The sequence below is a fragment of the Petromyzon marinus genome, chromosome 20 (assembly GCF_048934315.1).
Source record: "Petromyzon marinus isolate PM22_M1 ecotype Great Lakes invasive population chromosome 20, UKy_Petmar_22M1.pri1.0, whole genome shotgun sequence".
NCBI lineage: Eukaryota > Metazoa > Chordata > Hyperoartia > Petromyzontiformes > Petromyzontidae > Petromyzon > Petromyzon marinus.
In genome coordinates this window covers 14,224,021-14,250,898 of record NC_133686.1, presented here as the reverse complement: position 1 = coordinate 14,250,898, position 26,878 = coordinate 14,224,021, and the positions used below count along the sequence as shown (strand labels likewise).

Sequence of the window (26,878 nt, the reverse complement as noted above, 5' to 3'; positions counted from 1 at the left end):
CGTCTCCAACTCCTCCTCTGACTGAGCAGCTATTACCAAGTCATCAGCATACATAACGTGGTTGAGCAATAGGGAGCCATCCCTTGACCGCACCCGGGCATCGATCAGCCTCCCATTATATCTGTACCATATGGAGATTCCCCCGGTACAGCTATTGAAGGCTTCACGAACTACGTGGTCAAAATAGATGTTAAATAATGTGGGAGCCAGAGGACATCCCTGTCGCACCCCAAGGTGTACAGGGAATGGCTCTGACTCCTGGCCACGTAGTTTTACCCGGGCCCGCTCACCATCATGAAGGTCCTTAATGATTGTGAGCAGAGGGTCAGGTACTCCAAAAGCACGAAGAACGACCCATAGCCCAGGCCTACTGATGGTGTCATAGGCCTTGACCAGGTCAATAAAGCAGAGATGTAGGTCTTGTTGGAATTCCCTACACCTCTGCTGTAGCAGACGGACAGAAAATATGGCATCTGTGCAGGACCGCCCTTTCCTGAAACCGCATTGGGGCTCCGCAAGCCTCTCCTCAGCGTGCCTGGCAAGGCGATGCTGAATAATCCTTGCCAGGACCTTTCCCGGCACACTGAGGAGTGAGATGCCCCTGTAGTTGTTACAGTCTGTGCGGTCCCCCTTCTTAAAAAGGGGGACCACCAGGGCATCCTTCCAATCCTGCGGAACCCGTCCAGTGGTCCAGACTGTTGTTATGATGTCATATAGGGCAGTCTGTGCACAAACGCCACCCTACCTCAGCATTTCGCTTGGGAGATCATCTCTGCCCGCTGCCTTTCCTGGTCTCAGACTCCGGATCGCCTTCAATACTTCCTCAGCAGATGGCACCTCAGCCAGCCACTCACAGGGGGTGACTTCATCCAATATTTGAGGCACCGCAGCCTCAGCAGGGTCATCCTCACTTTGTGCCACGATGTTTTCCTGGCTGAGGGATTTTCCCTCCCCCAGGACCTCACAGAAATGCTCAGCAAATCTGCGAACCTGTTCCTGGGGGTCGGAAATTGGATCACCGTTTTTTCCCCTAATGATGGTAATAGGTGTGGCGCTGCAGGTTACTTTTTTGATGGAGTTAAATAGAGATTTGTGATCACGGGCCACTGAGGCAGACTCCATCTCCTCAGCAACCCGCGACCACCACCCATCCTTGCAGCGCCTCACGGCTCTCCGAACCTCCGAGCGAAGGCTGCGGTAAGCCTCCTCATTCTCTGACGTGGGATTCTGTAGCCGATGACAGTGGGCCTGTCGCTTTTTCTCAACCATCCTGAACAACTCCTCTGTCATCCAGGGTGTCTGGGGAGGTCTGGACCGCGTACCCAAAGCAGCCATTGCAGCTGCATGAGTCACAGTCCTAAACCTCGCCCATTTACCCTCGACATCAGGAGGAGTCGGGGACGATGCCAATCCCAGCCGCAAGCGATGATGAAATTCTCGCTTGCAACTTTCATCAGATAACTGAGACCAGCCCACTTTAGGTTGGAATGGGGTCCTGGGTGTACACCCACCACCGGAGTGGAAGAATGGCAGGCGCATCTTACAGATGACTAGTCGATGGTCAGAGGGCAGATCAGCTCCACGGTAGATCCTGGTGTCAAGGACATGGGCTCGCATTCGCTGGTCCGTCACTATGTAGTCCAGCAGATGTTCTTGCTTGGACCCGGCATGCATCCATGATGTTGTGTGGATGCGCCGATGCCGGAACAGTGTGTTGGTAATTACAAGCCCATGGGCTGCACAAAAATCTAGCAGCCTCCTACCGTTGTTATTGAGCTGATCTGGCCCATGCCCTCCAATCACTCCAGACCAGGTGCCAGTATCATGACCAACTCGGGCATTGAAGTCACCCAACATGATGACTCTATCCCGAGGGGCCACTTTAGCCAGCACCTGTGACAGGAGGTCATAGAAGGCATCTGACTCATCGGCTTTGCCTGCATCCCTCCACGGATGTTCATCTTCGGTGGGGGCATAAGTAACCACGACCACCATTCCTCGCCTCCGGTTGATGGGAAGGCGAGCCCAAAGTAGCCTGGGGCTTACAGCTTCCCACACCTCACCGCCACGCTCCCACGCCCCCTTCATTCTTTTGTTCAAAAGAAGACCCACACCCTGTTGTTTGGCAGTCTGCTGCCCCGAGTAGAGGACTGTCCACCCCTCATGGTGGCAGGAGCCAGAGCCGGTCCACCGGACCTCCTGAATGCCGCATAGATCCAGGCGGTACCGGTCCAGCTCCCGACAGAGGAGTGGCAGCCTCTCCTCTGCAGTGAGCGTTCGAACATTCCACGTGGCCACCCGTAGTGGCTTTTCGTTGTTTCTGGAGTAGCCCCGAGGGTAGGTATTCAATCTCCTGGCTCCGCCAATTGGGGTTTGGCCAGGAGACGTCATAGACGCCTGGCCCCCCGGGGCCTCCGGCACAAGCTTAGTTGTTACATATTTCAGTTTAATTCGTGGTTTCGTGGTAATTAATTGAAGGTGGAGGGGTTACCAGCCCCTCGCACCCGTCCAGAGCCCCCGTTTAGCCCCTGTGGTGGACACATATGCCATGAGGGGAGGAGCCAATCAAAACTGGATCTCCCCCCACAGCGCTGTCCACGACAGAGTTGCCCGTCAGGCACCGCGAGGAGGTAGGGGGTTGTTTTGCCGGACTACATACATAGTTACACACAGCTACACTACACACGTATGTATAGCTACACAACACACATAGCTACACCATACACAAAGCTACACAACACACATAGCTACACACCACACATAGCTACACCACACACATAGGTACACACCACACATAGCTACACCACACACACATATATGCACAACACACATAGTTACACACACACACATAGCTACACACACACATAGCTACACCACACACATAGCTACACACCACACATAGCTACACCACACACATAGCTACACAACACACATAGCTACACACCACACATAGCTACACCACACACATTGCTACACACCACACATAGCTACACCACACACATAGCTACACCACACACTTAGCTACACAACACACATAGCTACACCACACACACATAGATACACACCACACATATCTACACCGCACACATAGCTACACCACACACATAGATACACACCACACATAGCTACACTACACACATAGCTACGCAACACACATAGCTACACCACACACATAGCTAAACACACACATAGCTACACCACAACAACAACCGCCATTCGCCACTAAGTGGCGGTGACGTCACAACGACGCTTGTGCCAGGCTATGTGCACCCTGAGGCCACGTGAAGTGTCGAACGCCCGCTGGCAGGAGGTCACGGGGCAGACCCAGGTGCCACGGGTCGACTGACTGAGATGACTGGCTGATGCACCACCTGTGCCCCCTACTGTGCCAACCTGCTGTGCTTTAGCCACCCGGCGCTCTGCTCGTTGTTCTGAGCGTCGCTCCTCCGCCCTCCGTTGTTGTTGGTGGGCGACTACCTCCAACTGCCCAGTAGCATCCTTCACGAGCCTCCTCCACAGAGGCCGATCTTGACACCGCACCAGTCATCGGCAAGTCCACTCAGCTCCACGTCCTCCTGTACCACATCACTCTATCTCTTCTCTAGCCCGTGCCGCGCCCGCTTAGTCCCCTCAATCCGGCCGAACAAAAGCTGTTTCGGCATCCGGTGGCTGGGCATGCGGGCTACATGGCCCAGCCAACGCAGCCTTGCCCGCCGGAGGAGCTCACCGATGGGACCTTGCCCAGATCTTTCAAGGATTTGTGAGCTCCTCACACAATCCAGTCTGGTTAAACCCAGGATGGATCGCAGGCAGGCCAGCCTAAATGTTTCTAACCGGCGAAGATGTTCCATTAGGGGGGTCCACGTTTCGCAAGCGTAGAGAAGGGAGGGAATGACCGTGGCCGAGAAGACCTGAAGCTTAGTGCGGAGCGACAGACCAGGTAGCTTCCACACAGTGTTACGCAACCGATGAAAAGATATTGCCGCTCGACTGATTCGGAGTGAGACCTCTGCTGTTAAACTGGAGCCAGTCATAAGCACACTGCCCAGGTATGGGAAACTCTCCACTCTCTCCACAACTGCCCCATCACCGATTGGGAGTTGTGGGGGTGGAGTGTCCGATGGTACAAAATACCCAGGCAGGTGCTTAGTTTTGGTGGGGCTGATGGTAAGGCCCCACCTCTTAGTGGCACGCTCCAGTCTCAGCAGCAGCGTCTCCAACTCCTCCTCTGACTGAGCAAATCATCAGCATACATAACGTGGTTGAGCAATAGGGAGCCATCCCTTGACCGCACCCGGGCATCGATCAGCCTCCCATTATATCTGTACCATATGGAGATTCCCCCGGTACAGCTATTGAAGGCTTCACGAACTACGTGGTCAAAATAGATGTTAAATAAGGTGGGAGCCAGAGGACATCCCTGTCGCACCCCAAGGTGTACAGGGAATGGCTCTGACTCCCGGCGACGTAGTTTTACCCGGGCCCGCTCACCATCATGAAGGTCCTTAATGATCGTGAGCAGAGGGTCAGGGACTCCAAAAGCACGAAGAACAACCCAGAGCCCAGGCCTACTGATGGTATCATAGGCCTTGACCAGGTCAATAAAGCAGAGATGTAGGTCTTGTTGGAATTCCCTACACCTCTGCTGTAGCAGACGGACAGAAAATATGGCATCTGTGCAGGACCGCCCTTTCCTGAAACCGCATTGGGGCTCCGCAAGCCTCTCCTCAGCGTGCCTGGCAAGGCGATGCTGAATAATCCTTGCCAGGACCTTTCCCGGCACACTGAGGAGTGAGATGCCCCTGTAGTTGTTACAGTCTGTGCGGTCCCCCTTCTTAAAAAGGGGGACCACCAGGGCATCCTTCCAATCCTGCGGAACCCGTCCAGTGGTCCAGACCGTTGTTATGATGTCATATAGGGCAGTCTGTGCACAAACGCCACCCTCAGCATTTCGCTTGGGAGATCATCTCTGCCCGTTACCTTTCCTGGTCTCAGACTCCGGATCGCCTTCAGTACTTCCTCAACAGATGGCACCTCAGCCAGCCACTCACAGGGGGTGACTTCTTCCAATATTTGAGGCACCGCAGCCTCAGCAGGGTCATCCTCACTTTGTGCCAAGATGTTTTCCTGGCTGAGGGATTTTCCCTCCCCCAGGACCTCACAGAAATGCTCAGCAAATCTGCAAACCTGTTCCTGGGGGTCGGAGATTGGATCACCGTTTTTTCCCCTAATGATGGTAATAGGTGTGGCACTGCAGGTTACTTTTTTGATGGAGTTAAATAGAGATTTGTGATCACGGGCCACTGAGGCAGACTCCATCTCCTCAGCAACCCGCGACCACCACCCATCCTTGCAGCGCCTCACGGCTCTCCGAACCTCCGAGCGAAGGCTGCGGTAAGCCTCCTCATTCTCTGACGTGGGATTCTGTAGCCGATGACAGTGGGCCTGTCGCTTTTTCTCAACCATCCTGAACACCTCCTCTGTCAGCCAGGGTCTCTGGGGAGGTCTGGACTGCGTACCCAAAGCAGCCATTGCAGCTGCATGAGTCACAGTCCTAAACCTCGCCCATTTACCCTCGACATCAGGAGGAGTCGGGGACGATGCCAATGCCAGCCGCAAGCGATGATGAAATTCTCGCTTGCAACTTTCATCAGATAACTGAGACCAGGCCACTTTAGGTTGGAATGCGGTCCTGGGTGTACACCCACCACCGGAGTGGAAGAATGGCAGGCGCATCTTACAGATGACTAGTCGATGGTCAGAGGGCAGATCAGCTCCACGGTAGGTCCTGGTGTCAAGGACATGGGCTCGCATCCGCTGGTCCGTCACTATGTAGTCCAGCAGATGTTCTTGCTTGGACCCGGCATGCATCCATGATGTTGTGTGGATGCGCCGATGCCGGAACAGCGTGTTGGTAATTACAAGCCCATGGGCTGCACAAAAATCTAGCAGCCTCCTACCGTTGTTATTGAGCTGATCTGGCCCATGCCCTCCAATCACTCCAAACCAGGTGCCAGCATCATGACCAACTCGGGCATTGAAGTCACCCAACATGATGACTCTATCCCGAGGGGCCACTTTAGCCAGCACCTGTGACAGGAGGTCGTAGAAGGCATCTGACTCATCGGCTTTGCCTGCATCCCTCCACGGATGTTCCATCTTCGATGGGGACATAAGTAACCACAACCACCATTCCTCGCCTCCGGTTGATGGGAAGGCGAGCCCAAAGTAGCCTGGGGCTTACAGCTTCCCACACCTCACCGCCACGCTCCCACGCCCCCTTCATTCTTTTGTTCAAAAGAAGAGCCACACCCTGTTGTTTGGCAGTTTGCTGCCCCGAGTAGAGAACTGTCCACCCCTCATGGTGGTAGGAGCTAGAGCCGGTCCACCGGACCTCCTGAATGCCACATAGATCCAGGCGGTACCGGTCCAGCTCCCGACAGAGGAGTGGCAGCCTCTCCTCTGCAGTGAGCGTTCGAACATTCCACATGGCCACCCGTAGTGGCTTTTTGTTGTTTCTGGAGGAGCCCCGAGGGTAGATATTCAATCTCCTGGCTCCGCCAATTGGGGTTTGGCCAGGAGACGTCATAGACGCCTGGCCCCCCGGGGCCTCCGGCACAAGCTTATTAGTTACCACACATAGCTACACTGCACACATAGATACACACCACACATAGCTACACCACACATATAGCTACACCACACACACATAGATACACACATAGCTACACAACACACATAGCTACACAACACACATAGCTACACCACACACATAGCTACACAACACACATAGCTACACCACTCACATAGCTACACCACACACATATAGATACACCACACACATAGATACACAACACACACATAGATACATACCACACACACATTGCTACACAACACACATAGCTACACCACACACAGCTACACAACACACACATATCTACACACCACACATAGCTACACCACACACATAGCTACACACCACACATAGATACACACCACACATAGCTACACCACACACATATCTACACCACACATATAGCTACACCACACACACATAGATACACACATAGCTACACAACACACATAGCTACACAACACACATAGCTACACCACACACATAGCTATACAACACACATAGCTACACCACACACACATAGCTACACCACACACACATGGATACACCACACACATAGATACACAACACACACATAGATACATACCACACACACATTGCTACACAACACACATAGCTACACCACACACATAGCTACACAACACACATAGCTACACCACACACACATAGCTACACCACACACATAGTTACACAACACACACATAGATACACCACACACATAGATACACACCACACATAGCTACACCGCACACATAGATACACACCACACATAGCTACACCACACACATATCTACACCACACATATAGCTACACCACACACATAGCTACACAACACACATAGCTAAACACACACATAGCTACACACCACACATAGCTGCACTACACACATAGCTACACAACACACATAGCTACACCACACACAGCAACACAACACACACATATCTACACACCACACATAGCTACACCACACACATAGCTACACACCACACATAGATACACACCACACATAGCTACACAACACACATAGCTACACAACACACATGGCTATACAACACACATAGCTACACAACACACACATAGATACACCACACACATAGCTACACCACACACATAGCTACACCACACACATAGATATACACCACACATAGCTACACCACACACAGCTACACAACACACACATATCTACACTACACACATAGCTGCACAACACACATAGCTACACCACACACATAGCTACACAACACACATAGCTATACCATACACAGCTACACCACACACACATAGCTACACAAAACACATAGCTACACACACATAGCTACATCACACACATAGATACACACCACACATAGCTATACCACACACACAGCTACACAACACACACATAGATACACCACACACATATCTACACCACACACATAGCTACACCACACACATAGCTACACAACACACATAGCTACACAACACACATAGCTACACCACACACATAGCTACACCACACACGTAGATGCACCACATACATAGATACACAACATACACATAGATACATACCACACACATAACTACACCACACACACATTGCTACACAACACACATAGCTACACCACACACAGCAACACAACACACACATATCTACACCACACACATAGCTGCACAACACACATAGCTACACCACACACATAGCTACACAACACACATAGCTATACCATACACATAGCTACACCACACACACATAGCTACACCAAACACATAGCTACACCACACACATATCTACACCACACACATAGCTACACCACACACATAGCTACACCACACACATGTAGATGCACCACATACATAGATACACAACATACACATAGATACATACCACACACATAACTACACCACACACACATTGCTACAAAACACACATAGCTACACCACACACAGCTACACAACACACACATATCTACACCACACACATAACGGCACAACACACATAGTTACACCACACACATAGCTACATAACACACATAGCTATACCATACACATAGCTACACCACACACACATAGCTACATCAAACACATAGCTACACATCACACATAGCTACATCACACACATAGATACACACCACACATAGCTATACCACACACATAGCTACACAACACACACATAGATACACCACACACATAGCTACACCACACACATAGCTACACAGCACACACATAGATACACACCACACATAGCTACACCACACACATACAGTAAGGGAAACAAGTATTTGATCCCCTGCTGATTTTGTACGTTTGCCCTCTGACAAAGAAATGATCAGTCTATAATTTCAATGGTTGGTTTATTTGAACAGTGAGAGAGAATAACAACAACAAAATCCAGAAAAACGCATGTCAAAAATGTTATGAATTGATTTGCATTTTAACGAGGGAGATAAGTATTTAACCCCTCTGCATAAAATGACTTAGTACTTGGTGGCAAAACCCTTGTTGGCAATCACAGAGGTCAGACGTTTCTTGTAGTTGGCCACCAGATTTGCACAGATCTCAGGTGGGATTTTGTCCCACTCCTCTTTGCAGATCTTCTCCAAGTCATTAAGGTTTCGAGGCTGACGTTTGGCAACTCGAACCTTCAGCTCCCTCCACATATTTTCTATGGGATTAAGGTCTGGAGACTGGCTAGGCCACTCCAGGACCTTAATGTGCTTCTTCTTGAGTCACTCCTTTGTTGCCTTGGCCGTGTGTTTTGGGTCATTGTCATGCTGGAATACCCATCCACGACCCATTTTCAATGCCCTGGCTGAGGGAAGGAGGTTCTCACCCAATATTTGACGGTACATGGCCCCGTCCATCGTCCCTTTGATGTGGTGAAGTTATCCTGTCCCCTTAGAAAAAACACCCCCAAAGCAAAATGTTTCCACCTCCATGTTTGACGGTGGGGATGGTGTTCTTGGGGTCATAGGCAGCATTCCTCCTCCTCCAACCACGGCGAGTTGAGTTGATGCCAAAGAGCTCCATTTTGGTCTCATCTGACCACAACACTTTCACCCAGTTGTCCTCTGAATCATTCAGATGTTCATTGGCAAACTTCAGACGGGCATGTATATGTGCTTTCTTGAGCAGGGGGACCTTGCGGGCGCTGCAGGATTTCAGTCCTTCACGGCGTAGTGTGTTACCAATTGTTTTCTTGGTGACTGTGGTCCCAGCTGCCTTGAGATCATTGACAAGTTCCTCCCGTGTAGTTCTGGGCTGATTCCTCACATTTCTCATGATCATTTCAACTCCACGAGGTGAGATCTTGCATGGAGCCTGTTGGATATATCGGCCTTTTCCAAAATTTATATTAATAAGAATATTTGCATATATATTTTTTTAATAGTGACAGAAATAATAAATGAAAACACGCAAGCGCAGCAAACACAGATGGAAATCGTCAAAAGGCCATAAAAATGTATAAATAAATAATAAACTCCCGGGGCAGAGAGGGGTTATCGGCTATCGCAGAATCGCCAGATTGCCAAGGGACGATTTACCATGAGACATAATTTTGACAGTTCACAAACATACCCAGAATCAGAGGGCACAGACAGAGCACTGAGCAAACAAACAAAAATTTACGTAACGCAGCGCCCGGGGTCGTGAAGAGGGGGGGGGGGAATTCCTTACAACAACGAGCGTGCGTCAGCAAAACCCAGGCGAGCAAGTTTTAAGTTAAAGAAAATTACAATACATAAGTGCAATATATAACATTAATTTTAACGTTATTCACCGTAAACTACATTCTGTTTATATAACCTTGCAAACACCAAGGAATACGAATTCCCAGGATCAAGAAACTTACCTCTTAACCCAGGATATCGGAAATAATATGATAAATGATAAAGCATACACACGAATGACGAAAATTAATAACACTGAGGGAGTGCCAGGATAACGGGGTGAGTCACAAACCTTGTCAAATACAAAACCAAATAATATTTGAGCGACGTTAAACCGGGGGCAACAGAGAGCCTCCCGGCCGCCTTTGTCTTCCCGCAGCACGAGAAAGGAATTTAACCCCTAGCGAGGAATTGCTTGTTGTTGCAGGGAGGGGGCCATCTGAGCCTCACGGGTGAAGGGATATCTTGGGGAGGGGACGGTGATGAATGGGGGGACGCAGGATGGCTTGATGGAATGACACACACGAACGCACACACACACACACCGGCCACGCCCCCCACTGTGCAGAGCGGAAATTTGTTTTAGAATATAACGGCTCAACCATCATTTCGACAAACCAGTTCAACAAGGAACAGCAATTCAACAGGTCAATCGGCCCGACGAGCTGCAGAAGAGTGCGGCGCGCGGCAGGCCCGGGGTGGCCCCGCGATCAACTGAGAATGGCGAGCCTCGCCAAGTAGCGAGGTGCCAACGAGCGTGAGTTCAGAGCTAGAAGACTAAGTATCGCTCAAAGGCTTTATTTCTACATCGAGTGCCGGCTCCCAGCTGCAGCGCGACCGACGCACCAAGCAAGAGCGTCTGCTGCCAGCGGCCAAGCGTGTGTCGACTTGGCCATCCAGCAGTGGAGAGAACCTGCTGTCAGCGAACCAGCACGAGCGCGATCGCGCATCTTCAAGGAGAGGGAGCGTGCCGGCACAGCTCATCCAGCAGTGAAAGGAGCCTCAGCCGCCTGCGGGCCAACTGAGCGCGTTCGAGCAGCTCCAGGAGAGGGCATCGTGCCGGCGAGCTCATCACCCGGCGGCGTGAAAAACGCCGAGCGAGAGGGAACCGCCGTTGTTCGTATGCCTATCCCCCACCTTCACAAACCCGCTACGCTTACGTCGTCTGCTCACACAAGAATTTACCAAAAGAACAATCTAATGAACCTACACACTAAGACTAATTAACCATCAGCTGGCCATGAAGGCATCACAGATCGGGTGATAACAATCCGTCGGTTATAAGTACACTAATTAAGTTTTTTTTATTAAAAAGTTTGTTCTTTGTTTTGTGATTGTACTTCTAATCGCATAAATTACCCATAGATTCATCAATACGAATTCATTATTGACACCTTCGCCACGGAGCTACGCTCACGGGGAGAAATCGTGTTAAACCGGTTTCCTTATCATACAATCTTGCACACGAATTAATTAATCTCCCGTGAGATGGCACGTCCCGCCCCACACCTTACTCCAAGCCATCTCTTTAATTATACAATCTTGCTGATGAATCTATGAACGCATATTTGTGCCTTTAGGAATAATAATTGTTTAATTGCTTTTCGTATGAATACCGTCGCATTATATTAAGGACTTTATTCATATTTTCCATATGCTCGTGTTACACTGCATAATAACCAACTGCTCCATGACCCAAAGTGAAGGTCTATGAATGGATGCAGTACTGTGTGGGCAATTTTCAAGTATACGAATTTGCATATTATAAAGTTAAGGTTTTTGTTTAGAATAGTGAATGCATGTTTTTTTTTTAACGACTCTCGCCAACTGAGCTCGCGTTACGCGGGGGAAGGAATCACATGTGACGTTATCACTATATGGCCAAATAACAGCTGTTTGGGCATGCGGGCGACATGACCAAGCCAACACCGTCTTGCCTGCCGGAGCTTACCAATGGGACTGTGTCCAGATCTTTCATGGTTTTGTGAGCTCCTGGTTAAACCCAGGATTCAAGGTTGTATGAGCTCCTGGTTAAACCCAGGGTGGATTGTTGGCAGGTCAACCTGAATGTTTCTAACTGGCGCAGATGTTGCATTAGGGGGCGGGGGGGTCCATGTTTCGCAAGCATTGATAAGGGAGGGCATGACTGTGGCCGAGAAGATCCAAAGCTTTACGTGGAGCGATAGGCCAGGTAGCTTCCACACAGCGTTACATAATCCTGCCCGACTGATTCGGAATGAGACCCCTGCTGTAAAACCGGAGCTCGTCATAAGCACATTGCCCAAAGATATAAACCTCTTCACTCTCTCAACTGCCCCATCACCAATTGGGACTTCAGTGGGTGGAGTGGTTGATGACACAAAATAAGCTTAGTTTTGGTGGCGCTGATGGTAAGGCCCCAACTCTGAGTAGCACGCTCCAGGTTCAGCTGCAGCGCCTCCAATTCCTTCTCTGAGTGAGCAGCAATCACCAGATCATCAGCATAACATGGTTGACCAATAGGGAGCCACTCCTCGACCGTACCTGGGCATCGATCAGCTGCCAACTGTAACTGTACTGGATGGAAATTCCTCTGGTACAGCCATGGAAGGCTTCTCGAACTACATGGTCGAAAACGATTTTAAATAATTTAGGAACTAGAGACATCCCTGTCACACCCCAAGGTGAACAGGGAATAACTCTGACTCCCTGCCACGTAGCTTTATTTGGGCCTCCCCACCATCACGAAGGTCCTTAATTATTGTGAGCAGTCAGGGACTCCAAAATCACGAACAACCCAGAACCCTGGCCCTATTGGTGGTATTATGGACCTTGCCCAGGTCAATAAAGCAGAGATGTAGGTCCAGTTGAAAATCCCTATACCTCTGCTGTAGCAGACAAACATAAAAATGGCGTCTGTGCAGGACAGCCCTGGCCTGAAACTACAATGGGGCTCCGCAAGCTTCCCCTCAGCATACCTGAGAGGCACAATGAGGGAGATATCCTTGTAGTTGTTACATTCTGTACGGTATACCTCTTCTGAAAAAGGGGGACCCACCAGGACATCCTTCCAATCCTGCTGAACTCGTCCAGTGGTCCAGACTAATGATGTCAGAGGCCAATCTGCACACGTCACCCTTCCTCAACAGTTCGTTTGGGAGATAATCTCAGGCTCCATGGGCTGCACAGAATTCTAACAGCCTGTTACCCTTTTACTGAGCTGATCTGGCCAATGCCTTTAAATAACTCTGGCACAGGTGCTTGTGTCATGACCCAATCGTGCATTAACGTCACCTGGGACAGGTCGCACAAGGCATCCGACTCATCACCCTTGACTGCATCCCTCCGCTGATGTTCATCTTCTGTGGGTGTATAAGCCACCACCATTTCTTACTTCCCATTTATGGGAAAGTGAGCCCACAACAGCCTGGGACTCGAAGCTTCCCACACCTCGTATCCACCTTCCCACGCCCCCTGCATTTTGTTCACCCATTCATTTTTCCGAAGCCGTTCGCCCCCACCACACTACAAAAGGTCCTTTTAAGTCTCTCCCAGCATCATTGCTTTGTCCTGTGGGTGGAGACTTCTCCCTTCTGCTGGAGGCCGTCACTACTTCATCAAAATTGGGCTCGCACGTTTTGAAAACATCCGAAAGTCAAGCCTCGAACTTAGCGACTTTTTCGAAAAGACCTCTGTGCGATCCGTGATTGCGGCCCTAACATAAACCATGTCAGAGGAAAAGACAACAGCCTCGTGGTCACAATTAGGACATGAACGTGGTCATGGGGTGATGCCCATAACCACCAAAATAATCAAATAAATGTGCAATGTATAACCGTTACCTGGGGCTTCACAGCTTAGAGGCCACTGTTACCAGCGAACGTGGTCATGGGGTGGTGTCTAAAGGTGCCTTCTCAAAGATGCTGTACAGGTCAGGGCAAATACAAATATGTGAGTGTGGAGCGGTATTTGAACAGGGAGAGGTCAGACATGGAATTGAGAGATAGCCGTGTGATAGAAGGACGCATGTCGTGATTCATTATTTCACTTTTTGACCCACGAAAGCCTTACGGATTTTCAAGGCTTTTGGGATTGTCCTGTCAAGTTTTTCATAGTTGGGAGTGATTGCTACGTGTATTCCTAATTGAGGTATTTTCAGGTAAAGTTTCAACATTGGGATCAGTCAGGAGACAAATGATTAGTCTGTCATATACAAAGACCTATTACCACAAGCATAATATAGGCATACGAGCAAATTATTAAAATAAACCGATAACAGTAATGACCTAAGACACTAATACCAATTATATCGCATGGGGTTTTTTATGGGAGAAAACCAAAACCCAGGCCCTTTGCGGAGGCCCAAGTGTTACCACTACACAACCACCCTGCCGTACTAGTACGGACGATTGAAACACGTGTTGTGGGACTTTTAGGTTATCATTGCTAACAGTTGTAATGCACGTGACTGCCGAGTGCATGAACGTTTGTCTTGCAATGGAGTCTAATTCCACGCCAACTGCAACCTCGGAGTATCTGCCTCGTGTGCACCATTATTCATTCCAACTGGTGACACGCGAACGAGTCAGTGTTTGGCTAAATAATATAAACTGAACATGTTAAGAATAAATGGGCGATACAGAGCTCAGCACAAGGCAACTCATGGATGCCTCCAACCTATGCTCTCTAACCTGTGTAATGGGTTCGAAATAGGCGAAAACACTTCTTCTTGGAAGGCAACACTATTTATTGAACACAACAGCAACTCTTAACATAGGGTGGTGACCACCGACCTATCCTCGCTAACACACACCATCACTTTCTAACACTGACTCTCGGATACGACTAGCGTGGCCAAGCCAGGAGGGCTACGGGTTGGCCACGCTTACTTGAGGCTTGACTCTTTGTCACGAGGCGTCTTCACGAGGCATCTTCATCCCGGACACGAGCAGCCTCAAACCCGGTGCGGAGGCCGCTTATATGCGCCTTGGCGTGTCCTGGCCACACCCCGGCCACGCCCACCTTCGAGAACTCTCGAGAAGGCCCCTCTCCTGTCCACGTGGCCCCCCACGGTGCCCCCGGCCCCCACCTTGATCCGGTCACGTGTCCAGCCAGGTTTACCCAGTGCTACGGCCTCACACAACCCCTGTGGCACTGACCCACGGCCTCCAGATCCCCCGAACTGGCCGTGACGTCATTCCCGTGTCCAGACGTGATGACGTCATGTGTGTGGACCCGTGTGGTAGTGACGCTCCCCTGCGTAACGACGTCACGCGTGTGTGTAGGTCCACATGGTAGTGACGCTACAAGTCACTACACCTGTGTTCCTCTTCTTGTCGCCCAGTGTCATTTCCACATGTATCCCTCCATGCATCTTTGTCGTTTCTTGATCCATTAGTTAGTAACATACACCAATTTAAAACGTTCTTCTTATTAAGAAATATTGCGCTGAAGGATTTTTTTCCAAAAGCACTCCAATCTATTCTTGTTGGCCTGTAAACATTTTGACCCTGGTCCACATTCAATAACTGCCCTAGGTACACTTACTCTGCTGTTTCCACGATATCTTCAACTGCTTCGTTATCTTGTGGCACGACTTTTACTCATTTTCAGCCAAACTTTGCAGCCTTCATTATTATAAAGTTATATTATTTCTGTTGGATGGACAGGTCTCCACATCTGTTTGTCTGCTACATATGTATACATTAAAGCAAGTTCACTATGCAGCAAATGTTAATATTACAAATACATATTTGAAAAGTTTTATGTATGCTGAACTTATTTCGCACCACAGGTAGCCAACTGCCAATCGGACGTGAGGGAAATGTCTTAATCTTTATTGGAAAAAAAACACACTAAACATTGTAAACATATATGAAAACAATAGCTAAAAACGTTCAAACAAATTATATTCCATAAAACTTACCCATATACACTACTGCACAATTTTAACTAAATTGTGTTTAGTAAATACGGAATATAAAATACAAATGTAGGTTAAATTTCGATTTAAAGCTTTCGTGACTGCAATGATTCATCTTCTTTGGTTCTTTCGGTAAAGTCACGTAGAATGAGAATAAAATAATAAATTGATAAAATAAAATAACAATAATATTCTCATGACGTTTCGGCCACAACACAAGCGGCCTTCATCAGGTGAAGGGGCGAGACTGTCTGGTAGGACAGCGCTGTCCTACCAGACCTGATGAAGGCCGCTTGTGTTGTGGCCGAAACGTCGTGAGAATATTATTGTGTTATTTTATTTTATCAATTTATTATTTTATTCTCATTCTACGTGACTTTACCGAAAGAACCAAAGAAGACAAATGTAGGTTTCCAATTCAACGTTATGCTACTGAAAGATTTATGAACACGGTCATGTATACAGTGAGGGAAAAAATTATTTGATGCCCTACTGATTTGTACGTTTGCCGACTGACAAAGAAATGATCAGTCTATAATTTTAATGGTTGGTTTATTTGAACAGTGAGAGACAGAATAACAAGAAAATCCAGAAAAACTCATGTCAAAAATGTTAAGAATTAATTTGCATCTTAATGAGGGAAATAAGTATTTGACCCCTCTGCAAAACATGACTTAGTACTTGGTGGCAAAACCCTTGTTGGCAATCACAGAGATCAGACGTTTCTTGTAGTTGGCCACCAGGTTTGCACACATCTCAGGAGGGATTTTGTGCCACTCCTCTTTGCAGATCTTCTCCAAGTCATTAAGGTTTCGAGGCTGACGTTTGGCAACTCGAACCTCCAGCTCCCTCCACATTTTCTATGGGATTAAGGTCTGGAGACTGGCAAGGCCACTCCAGGACCTTAATGTGCTTCTAAGCCACTCCTTTGTTGCCTTGGCCGTGTGTTTTGGGTCATTGTCATGCTGGAATACCCATCCACGACCCATTTTCAATGCCCTGGCTGAGGGAAGGAGGTTCTCACCCAAGATTTGACGGTACATGGCCCCGTCCATCGTCCCTTTGATGCGGTGAATTTGTCCCGTCCCCTTAGCAGAAAAACACCCCCAAAGCATGTTTCCACCTCCATGTTTGACAGTGGGGATGGTGTTCTTGGGGTCATAGGCAGCATTCCTACTCCTCCAAACACGGCGAGTTGAGTTGATGCCAAAGAGCTCCATTTTGGTCTCATCTGACCACAACACTTTCACCCAGTTGTCCTCTGAATCATTCAGATGTTCAATGGCAAACTTCATTCGGGCATGTATATGTGCTTTCTTGAGCAGGGGGACCTTGCGGGCGCTGCAGGATTTCAGTCCTTCACGGCGTAGTGTGTTACCAATTGTTTTCTTGGTGACTATGGTCCCAGCTGCCTTGAGATCATTGACAAGATCATCCTGTGTAGTTCTGGGCTGATTCCTCACCGTTCTCATGATTATTGCAACTCCACGGGGTGAGATCTTGCATGGAGCCCCAGGCCGAGGGAGATTGACAGTTATTTTGTGTTTCTTCCATGTGCGAATAATCGCACCAACTTTTGTCACCTCACCAAGCTGCTTGGCAATGGTCTCGTAGCCCATTCCAGCCTTGTGTAGGTCTACAATCTTGTCCCTGACATCCTTGGAGAGCTCTATGGTCTTGGCCACGGTGGAGAGTTTGGAATCTGATTGATTGCTTCTGTGGACAGGTGTCTTTTATACAGGTAATAAGCTGAGATTAGGAGCACTCCCTTTAAGAGTGTGCTCCTAATCTCAGCTCGTTACCTGTATAAAAGACACCTGGGAGCCAGAAATCTTTCTGATTGAGAGGGGGTCAAATACTTATTTCCCTCATTAAAATGCAAATCTATTTTTTACATTTTTGACATGCCTTTTCTGGATTTTGTTATTCTGTCTCTCACTGTTCAAATAAACCTACCATTACAATTATAGAATGATCATTTGTCAGTGGGCAAACGTACAAAATCAGCAGGGGATCAAATACTTTTTTACCTCACTGTAACCAAGAGCCAGCATCTCCTCAAAGCACCAGGGGGGATGTCATTTAAGGGTGAGGGGGGGATCCCCAGGATATCAATATTTTTTACACAACCATCTCGTGTCCCTGAATACCAATTGTAACCGAGTGAAACCTTTCATTTATATTTTTTGTCATTATAAAAAAGCAACATAAACGATAGGTTAAAAAACACACAACAGACCAATTCTGGACCACAATACAATGCAGCAGCAGCAACTGGGCATTGCGACAATGGGACTACCTGGCGCACACTATCCCTGAAGAGCAGCAGCAGCGTGGTGAAACAGCTGCCCAGTCGCCGTAGATTCCACTCAAACTATTGCAAGGACACGCTGAAGCGAACTTTACAATGTTTTCAACAAAACCGCTCAAGCCAATTTTATTGGTGAACCATGCGAGAACTCAAGAGACAAGGATGGTTTCATTTGCGCGAGTGATTGGGGCCAAGGAGGTCTTTCTGGTTGGGTGGGTCTCAAGAGCATTCGATTGATGTACTCGGGCACCAAAAATGGCATCAAGAGTGACCTGGACATATTTACTATATAAGTATGCATTGGGTAAATTTTCGGAATAATCAATACAATGTTTCAAACTACATGTCTATAACACGTAGGCTTTTGCGACCAATATTATTCATAATAAAGGTTTTTGGGTTAGATCGCGTTATTTATGTGTCGTAACCCTCCACACCCGACACTGCCAATCAGCAAAAAAGTGTCACGTTGACAAAAGACAAATAGTTCACTACTTTAGCCCACCGGTGTGTTGAAGAGTGAATCCACAGCATTTACAGTTTGAGTACGACGTTTCGCTGGTAATTACATCCAGCATCATCGGGCGAATTGCCCGTTTACCAGCGAAACGTCATACTCAAACTGTAAATGCTGTGGATTCACTCTTCAATACACCTGTGGGCTAAAGTAGTGAACTGTCATTTGTCAACGTGACACTTTTTTGCTGATTGGCCATGTCGGGTGGTGGGGGGTTACAACACGTTTATAAATATCGCGATCTAACCCAAAAACCTTTATTATGAATACATGTCTATACTCTACATGGCCAGCAGGAGAGTTATGGGACAGTGATCGCTTCCCATAACCTTTGAGCGCACCTTGTTATCACACAATTTAGGTAAAAGAGCCTCCGACAACACAAAGTAATCAAGGCGCCAGCCCACATTTTTGGCACGTGCATTCATCATGTATGTCCAGAAAGTGTAGGCATAGGGCACCTCCGGATAAAGATGACGGAAGGAATCAACAAATCCAGCCTTGAGCAACTCTGTGAAACCATCGCGCTCTCGCTGCGTGAAGCCCGGAGTCTTGTTTTTGTTGGTCTTGGGATTCTTCAGGTCAATCTCTTGGTGAGCCACATTGAGATCTCCACACAGCACGAGCGGTTTACGATCTTGTAGCTCCTTAAGAAAGGTGCGGAAGGCGATGTCCCACGTTTCACGATAATCCAAGCGCACTAATCCCCGGCCAGAGTTGGGAACGTATGCTGCCACTACGAAGAAGTCATCAAACTCTGCTGTAATGACACGGCCTTCCTTGTCATGCTCCTCCACGCCTGCGATTGACAATAAAACAAAGTGTAGTCTTAACCCACCACATCAAATAACATTGAGAACATTCCTCACGTCTTACTACATCCAAAGTATGTGATGCACCACACTTCACAACCACTTTTTAGTGATTCTTGTTTTTGTAACAAGATGACAAGCAACTCGGAATCATTATTAAAATGTAGGTTATGAATGCCAATACAATGCTCCATATTTATTTTTGGGTTCGGCCACATGGTACTTTCCAACGTTTTCATCAAACTCTTGATAAGAAAAGTTTATTGGTGGCTTAAAACTTTGGCAAATTATTAAATTCAGTCATTAAATAATTGTTTTACATGATTGTTAGAAATGCTGTTGTTTTATACCAGCGTCCCTCCAATTTATCAACGAGTTTAGTTTCTCCTATATTTTTCTAGAACCCAACGTCACAGCCTTATGTGTAAACTTCCAAAAAAAATTCCACTTATGACATCTTCTCATGCCAATATGAATATCATCAGTGAGAGCTTGACTCCATTCAAAACAAGGTTGTTAAGGACAACCTGAAAACCGGTCACTTTTCAGAATTGATTACCGGTTCCAAAAGTCAAGAACTGGTAACAGGTCCCAGTGGAATGTGGGTAATAAAAGCACCAGTTGGCATACGCGAACGTACAGTGAGGGAAAAAAGTATTTGATCCCCTGCTGATTTTGTATGTTTGCCCACTGACAAAGAAATGATCAGTCTATAATTTTAATGGTAGGTTTATTTGAACAGTGAGACAGAATAACAACAAAACAATCCAGAAAAACGCATGTCAAAAATGTTATAAATTAATTTGCATCTTAATGAGGGAAATAAGTATTTGACCCCTCTGCAAAACATGACTTAGTACTTGGTGGCAAAACCCTTGTTGGCAAGTGCTCCTAATCTCAGCTTGTTACCTATATAAAAGACACCTGTCCACAGAAGCAATCAATCAGATTCCAAATTCTCTACCATGGCCAAGACCAAAGAGCTCTCCAAGGATGTCAGGGACAAGATTGTAGACCTACACAAGGCTGGAATGGGCTACGAGACCATTGCCAAGCAGCTTGGTAAGAAGGTGACAACAGTTGGTGCGATTATTCGCAAATGGAAGAAACACAAAAGAACTGTCAATCTCCCTTGGCCTGGAGCTCCATGCAAGATCTCACCTCGTGGCGTTGCAATGATCATGAGAACGGTGAGGAATCAGCCCAGAACTACACGGGAGGATCTTGTCAATGATCTCAAGGCAGCTGGGACCATAGTCACCAAGAAAACAATTGGTAACACACTACGCCGTGAAGGACTGAAATCCTACAGCGCCCGCAAGGTCCCCCTGCTCAAGAAAGCACATATACACGCCCGTCTGAAGTTTGCCAATGAACATCTGAATGATTCAGAGGACAACTGGGTGAAAGTGTTGTGGTCAGATGAGACCAAAATGGAGCTCTTTGGCATCAACTCAACTCGCCGTGTTTGGAGGAGGAGGAATGCTGCCTATGACCCCAAGAACACCATCCCCACCGTCAAACATGGAGGTGGAAACATTATGCTTTGGGGGGTGTTTTTTTGCTAATGGGACAGGACAACTTCACCGCATCAAAGGGACGATGGACGGGGCCATGTACCGTCAAATCTTGGGTGAGAACCTCCTTCCCTCAGCCAGGGCATTGAAAATGGGTCATGGATGGGTATTCCAGCATGACAATGACCCAAAACACACAGCCAAGGCAACCAAGGAGTGGCTCAAGAAGAAGCACATTAAGGTCCTGGAGTGGCCTAGCCAGTCTCCAGACCTTAATCCCATACAAAATCTGTGGAGGGAGCTGAAGGTTCGAGTTGCCAAACGTCAGCCTCAAAACCTTAATGACTTGGAGAAGATCTGCAAAGAGGAGTGGGACAACCCCTCCTGAGATGTGTGCAAACCTGGTGGCCAGCTACAAGAAACGTCTGACCTCTGTGATTGCCAACAAGGGTTTTGCCACCAAGTACTAAGTCATGTTTTGCAGAGGGGTCAAATACTTATTTCCCTCATTAAAATGCAAATCAATTTATAAAATTTTTGACATGCGTTTTTCTGGATTTTTTTGTTGTTATTCTGTCTCTCACTGTTCAAATAAAACTACCATTAAAATTATAGACTGATCATTTCTTTGTCAGTGTGCAAACATACAAAATCAGCAGGGAATCAAATACTTTTTTACCTCACTGTACAAACCGCATGGCGGCCTAAGCTATTGCCCAGTACATTTTCCCTCGTTTCTCAGTTAAAAATAAAGGTACAAACTGATGGGCCTACAAAAGGTTCCATTTTGTAGCTGCTGAAGCCGAGTTATAAATAATAGTGCATTGTCTTTATACTGTTAGCCTTTTGGCATTATCTGGTCTGACACTGGTTAGACAAGGCCCTATAGAAGGTTGTCTCTGGTGTCAGCCAATCAGTTTCCAAGACAATGCATATATTATCTGACCATATTTGTTTCCATGTTCACCACAAGTACGTATGGTTAATGTAGGCTTGATTTCTTGCAATGGTTTCTATTTGGTGTTCTAACATATTTACACCTGTTTATTGTCAGAAAGGGTAAAACATATAATTATTATTTTTCATACCCAGTGTGCTAACGTTAAACCACCTGTGGCAGCTCCCTTAGTTTCTCAGTTAAATAGGTAAAACTCTTACAAGATATTATCGTCGGAAAGGGTAAAGCCTATTCTTTTTTAATTATTTTGATACTTCTATACATGCAATAATGCAAAAAAATTTGAAGAACCCTAATTTATAATGATGGTACAGCTATACAGATAGTCCCCGAGTTACGATGGTCCGACTTACGATATTTCGATCTTACGATGGCGATACGACAAAATTGTAAAATATTTTAAATTTCGCGCGGCAGGCAAACGCAGCTGCGAACGAAGGTATGATACTGTACGTTGGGACGCTGCCGGGATGTACATTTTACTGTGCAATACAGGATTGTAATTAATAAATACATACAGTATATAGTTTATACAGTACAGTACTGTAAATTGCCCTGTTTTGCTAAATTATCACCATTCTTTAAGACTCCTGGGTAGGCAAGGCCATCTTCGACTTACGATATTTTTTACTTACGATGGGGTCGTCGTAACGCATCTCCATCGTAAGTAGAGGACTACCTGTACTAATGTCATCAAAACAGAGCATCCGTGTCTTTTGTAATATACACATTAATGTGTCTCATGCAGCGCCACATACCGATCCCAATCGTGACATTTATCGGCTTCTTCTTGCTCAGCAGGGCCACGCCACTATAGCCCTCCTTGTCATCAGAGCATGCCCAGAACTTGTGTGGAAACTCGGGCATGTCGAGAACCTCAGCTGGAAGAGATTTCTCGGCACATTTGGTTTCCTGCAGGCACAGCACATCTGGATCCTCCTCACGTACCCACTGTCAAAAGAAATGAGAAGCAATGCAGACAAGGTGACGCACAGAAGCTGTTATCCAATGTTTCTGAACATAGCCTAGCGCTGCTTTTGATCACAAAAGGATGCAATTTGAAATCCCAATCGACAGTTGACTTAGCCCAACATCGGGTGGCAGAGTGGTGGTGCAGTGGTAACCCTTGTATCTCACACTAAGAAATGCCTGGGTTCAATTCTCATCTTAGGCACCTTTCTGCGTGGAGTTTGTACGTTCTCTCCCCCTGTTCTGCATGGGTTTTCTCCAGGTTCTTCAATTTTCTCCCACAGCAAAACACATACAATTCAACTGGTGTTGGCCAAACATCGCCATGTTGAATAATTATCTGAAATAACTCCATTGAGAAGAAATATCGCAACATCGCCCACTACTGTGCAAGCTTGGCAGGGCCTACCTGAAAAATGTTGAGACTCGGTGGGCTTTCCTGGTTAAGCAAGCGAATGATAATAACAAAAGCATTTATTCTGTATTAATGAAATGAGCATTGCAGTGGAAAGTAAACGGTGATTGCCATGGGAATGTAGCATTTCCCTAACTTACCTCGGTCATTTAAAGGAAACTAGCACCATAAGTCCCTCTCATTGAGCTCAGAAACAATGGCTCTTTTAATGAAATAGAGATGAGAGATAATAAAGAGGTGTAGAATTCCTTGGGTACAGCAGCCACCAACCATCTACCAAACCGATTCATAACATTAGCTCATCGGTAACCCGGTTTTTGTTTGGCAGCGAAAAAAGGGTAACTAAACTAGAGCCTCAAACCTCAAGCGCGTTTTTCTTCACCCAGGCACGAATGCCGTCCACGTTCCAGCTGGTGATCTTGAGCGTGGCCGGCTTGCCGTCCGCGGTCTCGAGCTTGTCCTGCGGGTCCTTGTAAAGCGCGGGCTCCTCCGCCGGCTTCGCGCCGCCCTTCTTGCCGCGTTTTGCCTTCGGCTCTGCCGATGATAATTGCGTTCAGGTTTTAACTCGGTACATTCGGAACCCGTCCCATTATTATTGCAGAGGGATATCGCAAATGCACCGTTTCACAGAAGTCTGCAGTAGGTGACGAATATGCTTTGTTTAATCACAATCGAGTAAATTTCAGGGAATATTACAAAGTTGGTAAATTTGGACTACGATGCCAGAACACATGGGCGACTCATTTCGAATGACGTCATGGGAATCTTTAACATTCACTGTGAACCAGACGACGTTTAGTATTTTATGGTTAATGCACTCAGTCATAACCAGGGTGGCTTGCCGGAGTTGAACCACGAACCTCTACAGCACGCAAATGTGCTAGCACTGTGCCGTGTCACTGCGCCAATGCAACGCTTTAGATCAAGACCAACTAGGCACAAAAGCCGCCATAAAGACCCCTTGCACCTTAACAACCCTCAACTTGCAAGTTAGTGTGTGCATCATCTGATTTTGTATCTACTTGCTCGTCTGGGTGTGGTATCTATATAATTTGCAAGTGTCTGTCAAGCTCTGCATCTCCCAAACGGTACGAGGGAAGAAAACGTGTATAGCGGGTCAAGTGGACAAGCAGAGGCCGTGTTGGGACACCGGGGGTCGGCGCAGTGGGGACCCCCCGTGCCTCAAAGCAAGAAGCGCTTTTGGGAGGTTCGATTCCTGACTCGGTCGCCTTTCTGCGTGGAGTTTGTGCGTTCTAGCTATGCTCTTACGTGGGTTTCCTCCCATAGATGGATGAAACAATGTAACCAGTATTGACCAAATATATCCCAGTGTTAAAAACTAGTAAATACAACAAAAAAATGTTTATTTTACCAGGGAAGGCCCACTGAGCTATAAAGTTATTTTTCACAATTGATAGCTCAATGATGTGGCTTATCACGTGTACATAACAGCCAAACACTATAAACGCGTGATGTTGATTCTAAATGTGGAGGGAAAAACCGGACGATCCGGAGAAAAATCCATGCGACAACGGGGAGAGACACGCAAACCATACAACAGGCGTCAGGTTCAGGATCGAACCCACGACCTCCTGTATACTAGGCGAGGTAGTTAACACCTAACCTCCGTGGCACCCCAATACATTACCTGCAAATGACTATTGGGGATTATAAAGAACAGCAGCATCGCCCCTGCGAGAACACGGCAGGGGCCTCCTCAAACGTAGTCCTGAGACTCTGCGAGGGGGCGGGCATGGCGCCCTCCTCCGCGCTGCACGTGGCCTCCCGTGCTCGCACACAAAGACAAAGGCGGGCTCCAGAACAACAGTGGGAATGTTGGTTCCTGTCACTTAAAAAGACGTCATGTGTTCGGCCACGTGGCTTTGTGCCGCTGGTTGGTGTGTGGAGAGCCATGACCGAGGGCTGCGCGACTCTTTAAGCCTCCGCTTACGAGGTTGGCACCTTCAGCAAACGAGCAGACGAGCGGGGCTCACGCGGCCATCGTCTAATGCGCACTTGGCTGTGTGGCAGCCGAGTCTGGGGGCCCCCTCTCGGCACTGCCCGAGACGAGCGTCAAGACGGACGTCAGTCTCAGCATCTCCAACATCACTGTCTCACATCACTGCCTCGCCATCACACACAAACCACACGAGTCTTTCACACCATCAACATCAACAAAGACGCCCCCCGTGTAGCCTTAACAAACCTTAACGAGCACCTATGAAGGGATGGCACAAGATGCGGTGGGTGGCCAGCACCACACCCGGTCGCCTGTCTCCCTAGTGGCGATGTTTACACACCGCACCAGGTACTAATTTGAGGCCGAGTCGACCTAGGGGAGCGGTTCAGATAATAGGACGGGTTCAGATAATCGTCACTGGTGTTGCCCCCGAGTAGGAATCGAACCCGTGTCGTCAAATTCGCAGCGCAGCGCGCTAACCACGTAACATCAGTTGCCCACATCAAGGGAGTCTCACCATCGTCGCTGGGGGCTTCTACCGCCGTTGCCTCTTGCTCCTTCTTGGCGCGACGCGGCATTGCAACCCTGAGGGAGGAGGGCGGCGAGCAGAGAAACGTGAGGCAAGGGTGGAGTGAGAGGCGATGAGGGGGAGTGGACGGCGAGAGACCGAGGGGAGAGAAGGGATTGATGCGGGAGGGGGGTGGAGAGCTGGGTTGAGAGGCAGAGAGGGTGCGCGATGGAGAGAACCCCGCCAGGAGGAGGAGCTGGGAAACGGCGAAAAGGGCGGAAAATGAATGGAATCCGAATCCCCCGAAGCGTCCACGCCGCGCCGCCCCGAAGCATGAATGGCGTCCTCACGGGACGGGGTGATGCGGGCGAAGGTGCCGCACTTGCGAGTGGCGAGCGCGGAACCCAGGGACCCGCGCCACTTGGTAGGAGCGGGTGGGGGCGACTCCCGCCGCGTCTCGACGCCGCCGCAGCCCCTCCCCCCCGCCCGAAGCCCCACCCCCCCGCCCGAAGCCCCACCCCCCCGCCCGAAGCCCCACCCCCCCGCCCGAAGCCCCACCCCCCCGCCCGAAGCCCCACCCCCCCGCCCGAAGCCCCACCCCCCCGCCCGAAGCCCCACCCCCCCGCCCGAAGCCCCACCCCCCCGCCCGAAGCCCCACCCCCCCGCCCGAAGCCCCACCCCCCCGCCCGAAGCCCCACCCCCCCGCCCGAAGCCCCACCCCCCCGCCC

The 26,878-nt window shown here is 48.3% G+C and overlaps 1 protein-coding gene across 2 annotated transcripts; it reads right to left on the bottom strand.

Annotated features, from left to right (window-relative positions):
• Positions 1-16,076: 16,076 nt before the first annotated feature.
• On the bottom strand, positions 16,077-26,614 carry APEX1 (apurinic/apyrimidinic endodeoxyribonuclease 1). 2 transcript variants are annotated; one of them, XM_032957453.2, is made up of 5 exons: positions 26,501-26,614; positions 26,160-26,227; positions 24,044-24,216; positions 23,057-23,249; positions 16,077-19,810 (listed from the first exon to the last, which is right to left on the bottom strand). In XM_032957453.2, exons 2-5 carry the CDS (start codon positions 26,218-26,220, stop codon positions 19,293-19,295), a joined length of 945 nt encoding a protein of 314 aa, XP_032813344.1. In that variant the 5' UTR covers positions 26,221-26,227; positions 26,501-26,614; the 3' UTR covers positions 16,077-19,292. The 2 variants fall into 2 exon arrangements, with proteins under 2 accessions (XP_032813344.1, XP_032813345.1); XM_032957454.2 differs by having other exon boundaries at positions 26,533-26,594.
• Between the last annotated feature and the right edge of the window lie 264 nt (positions 26,615-26,878).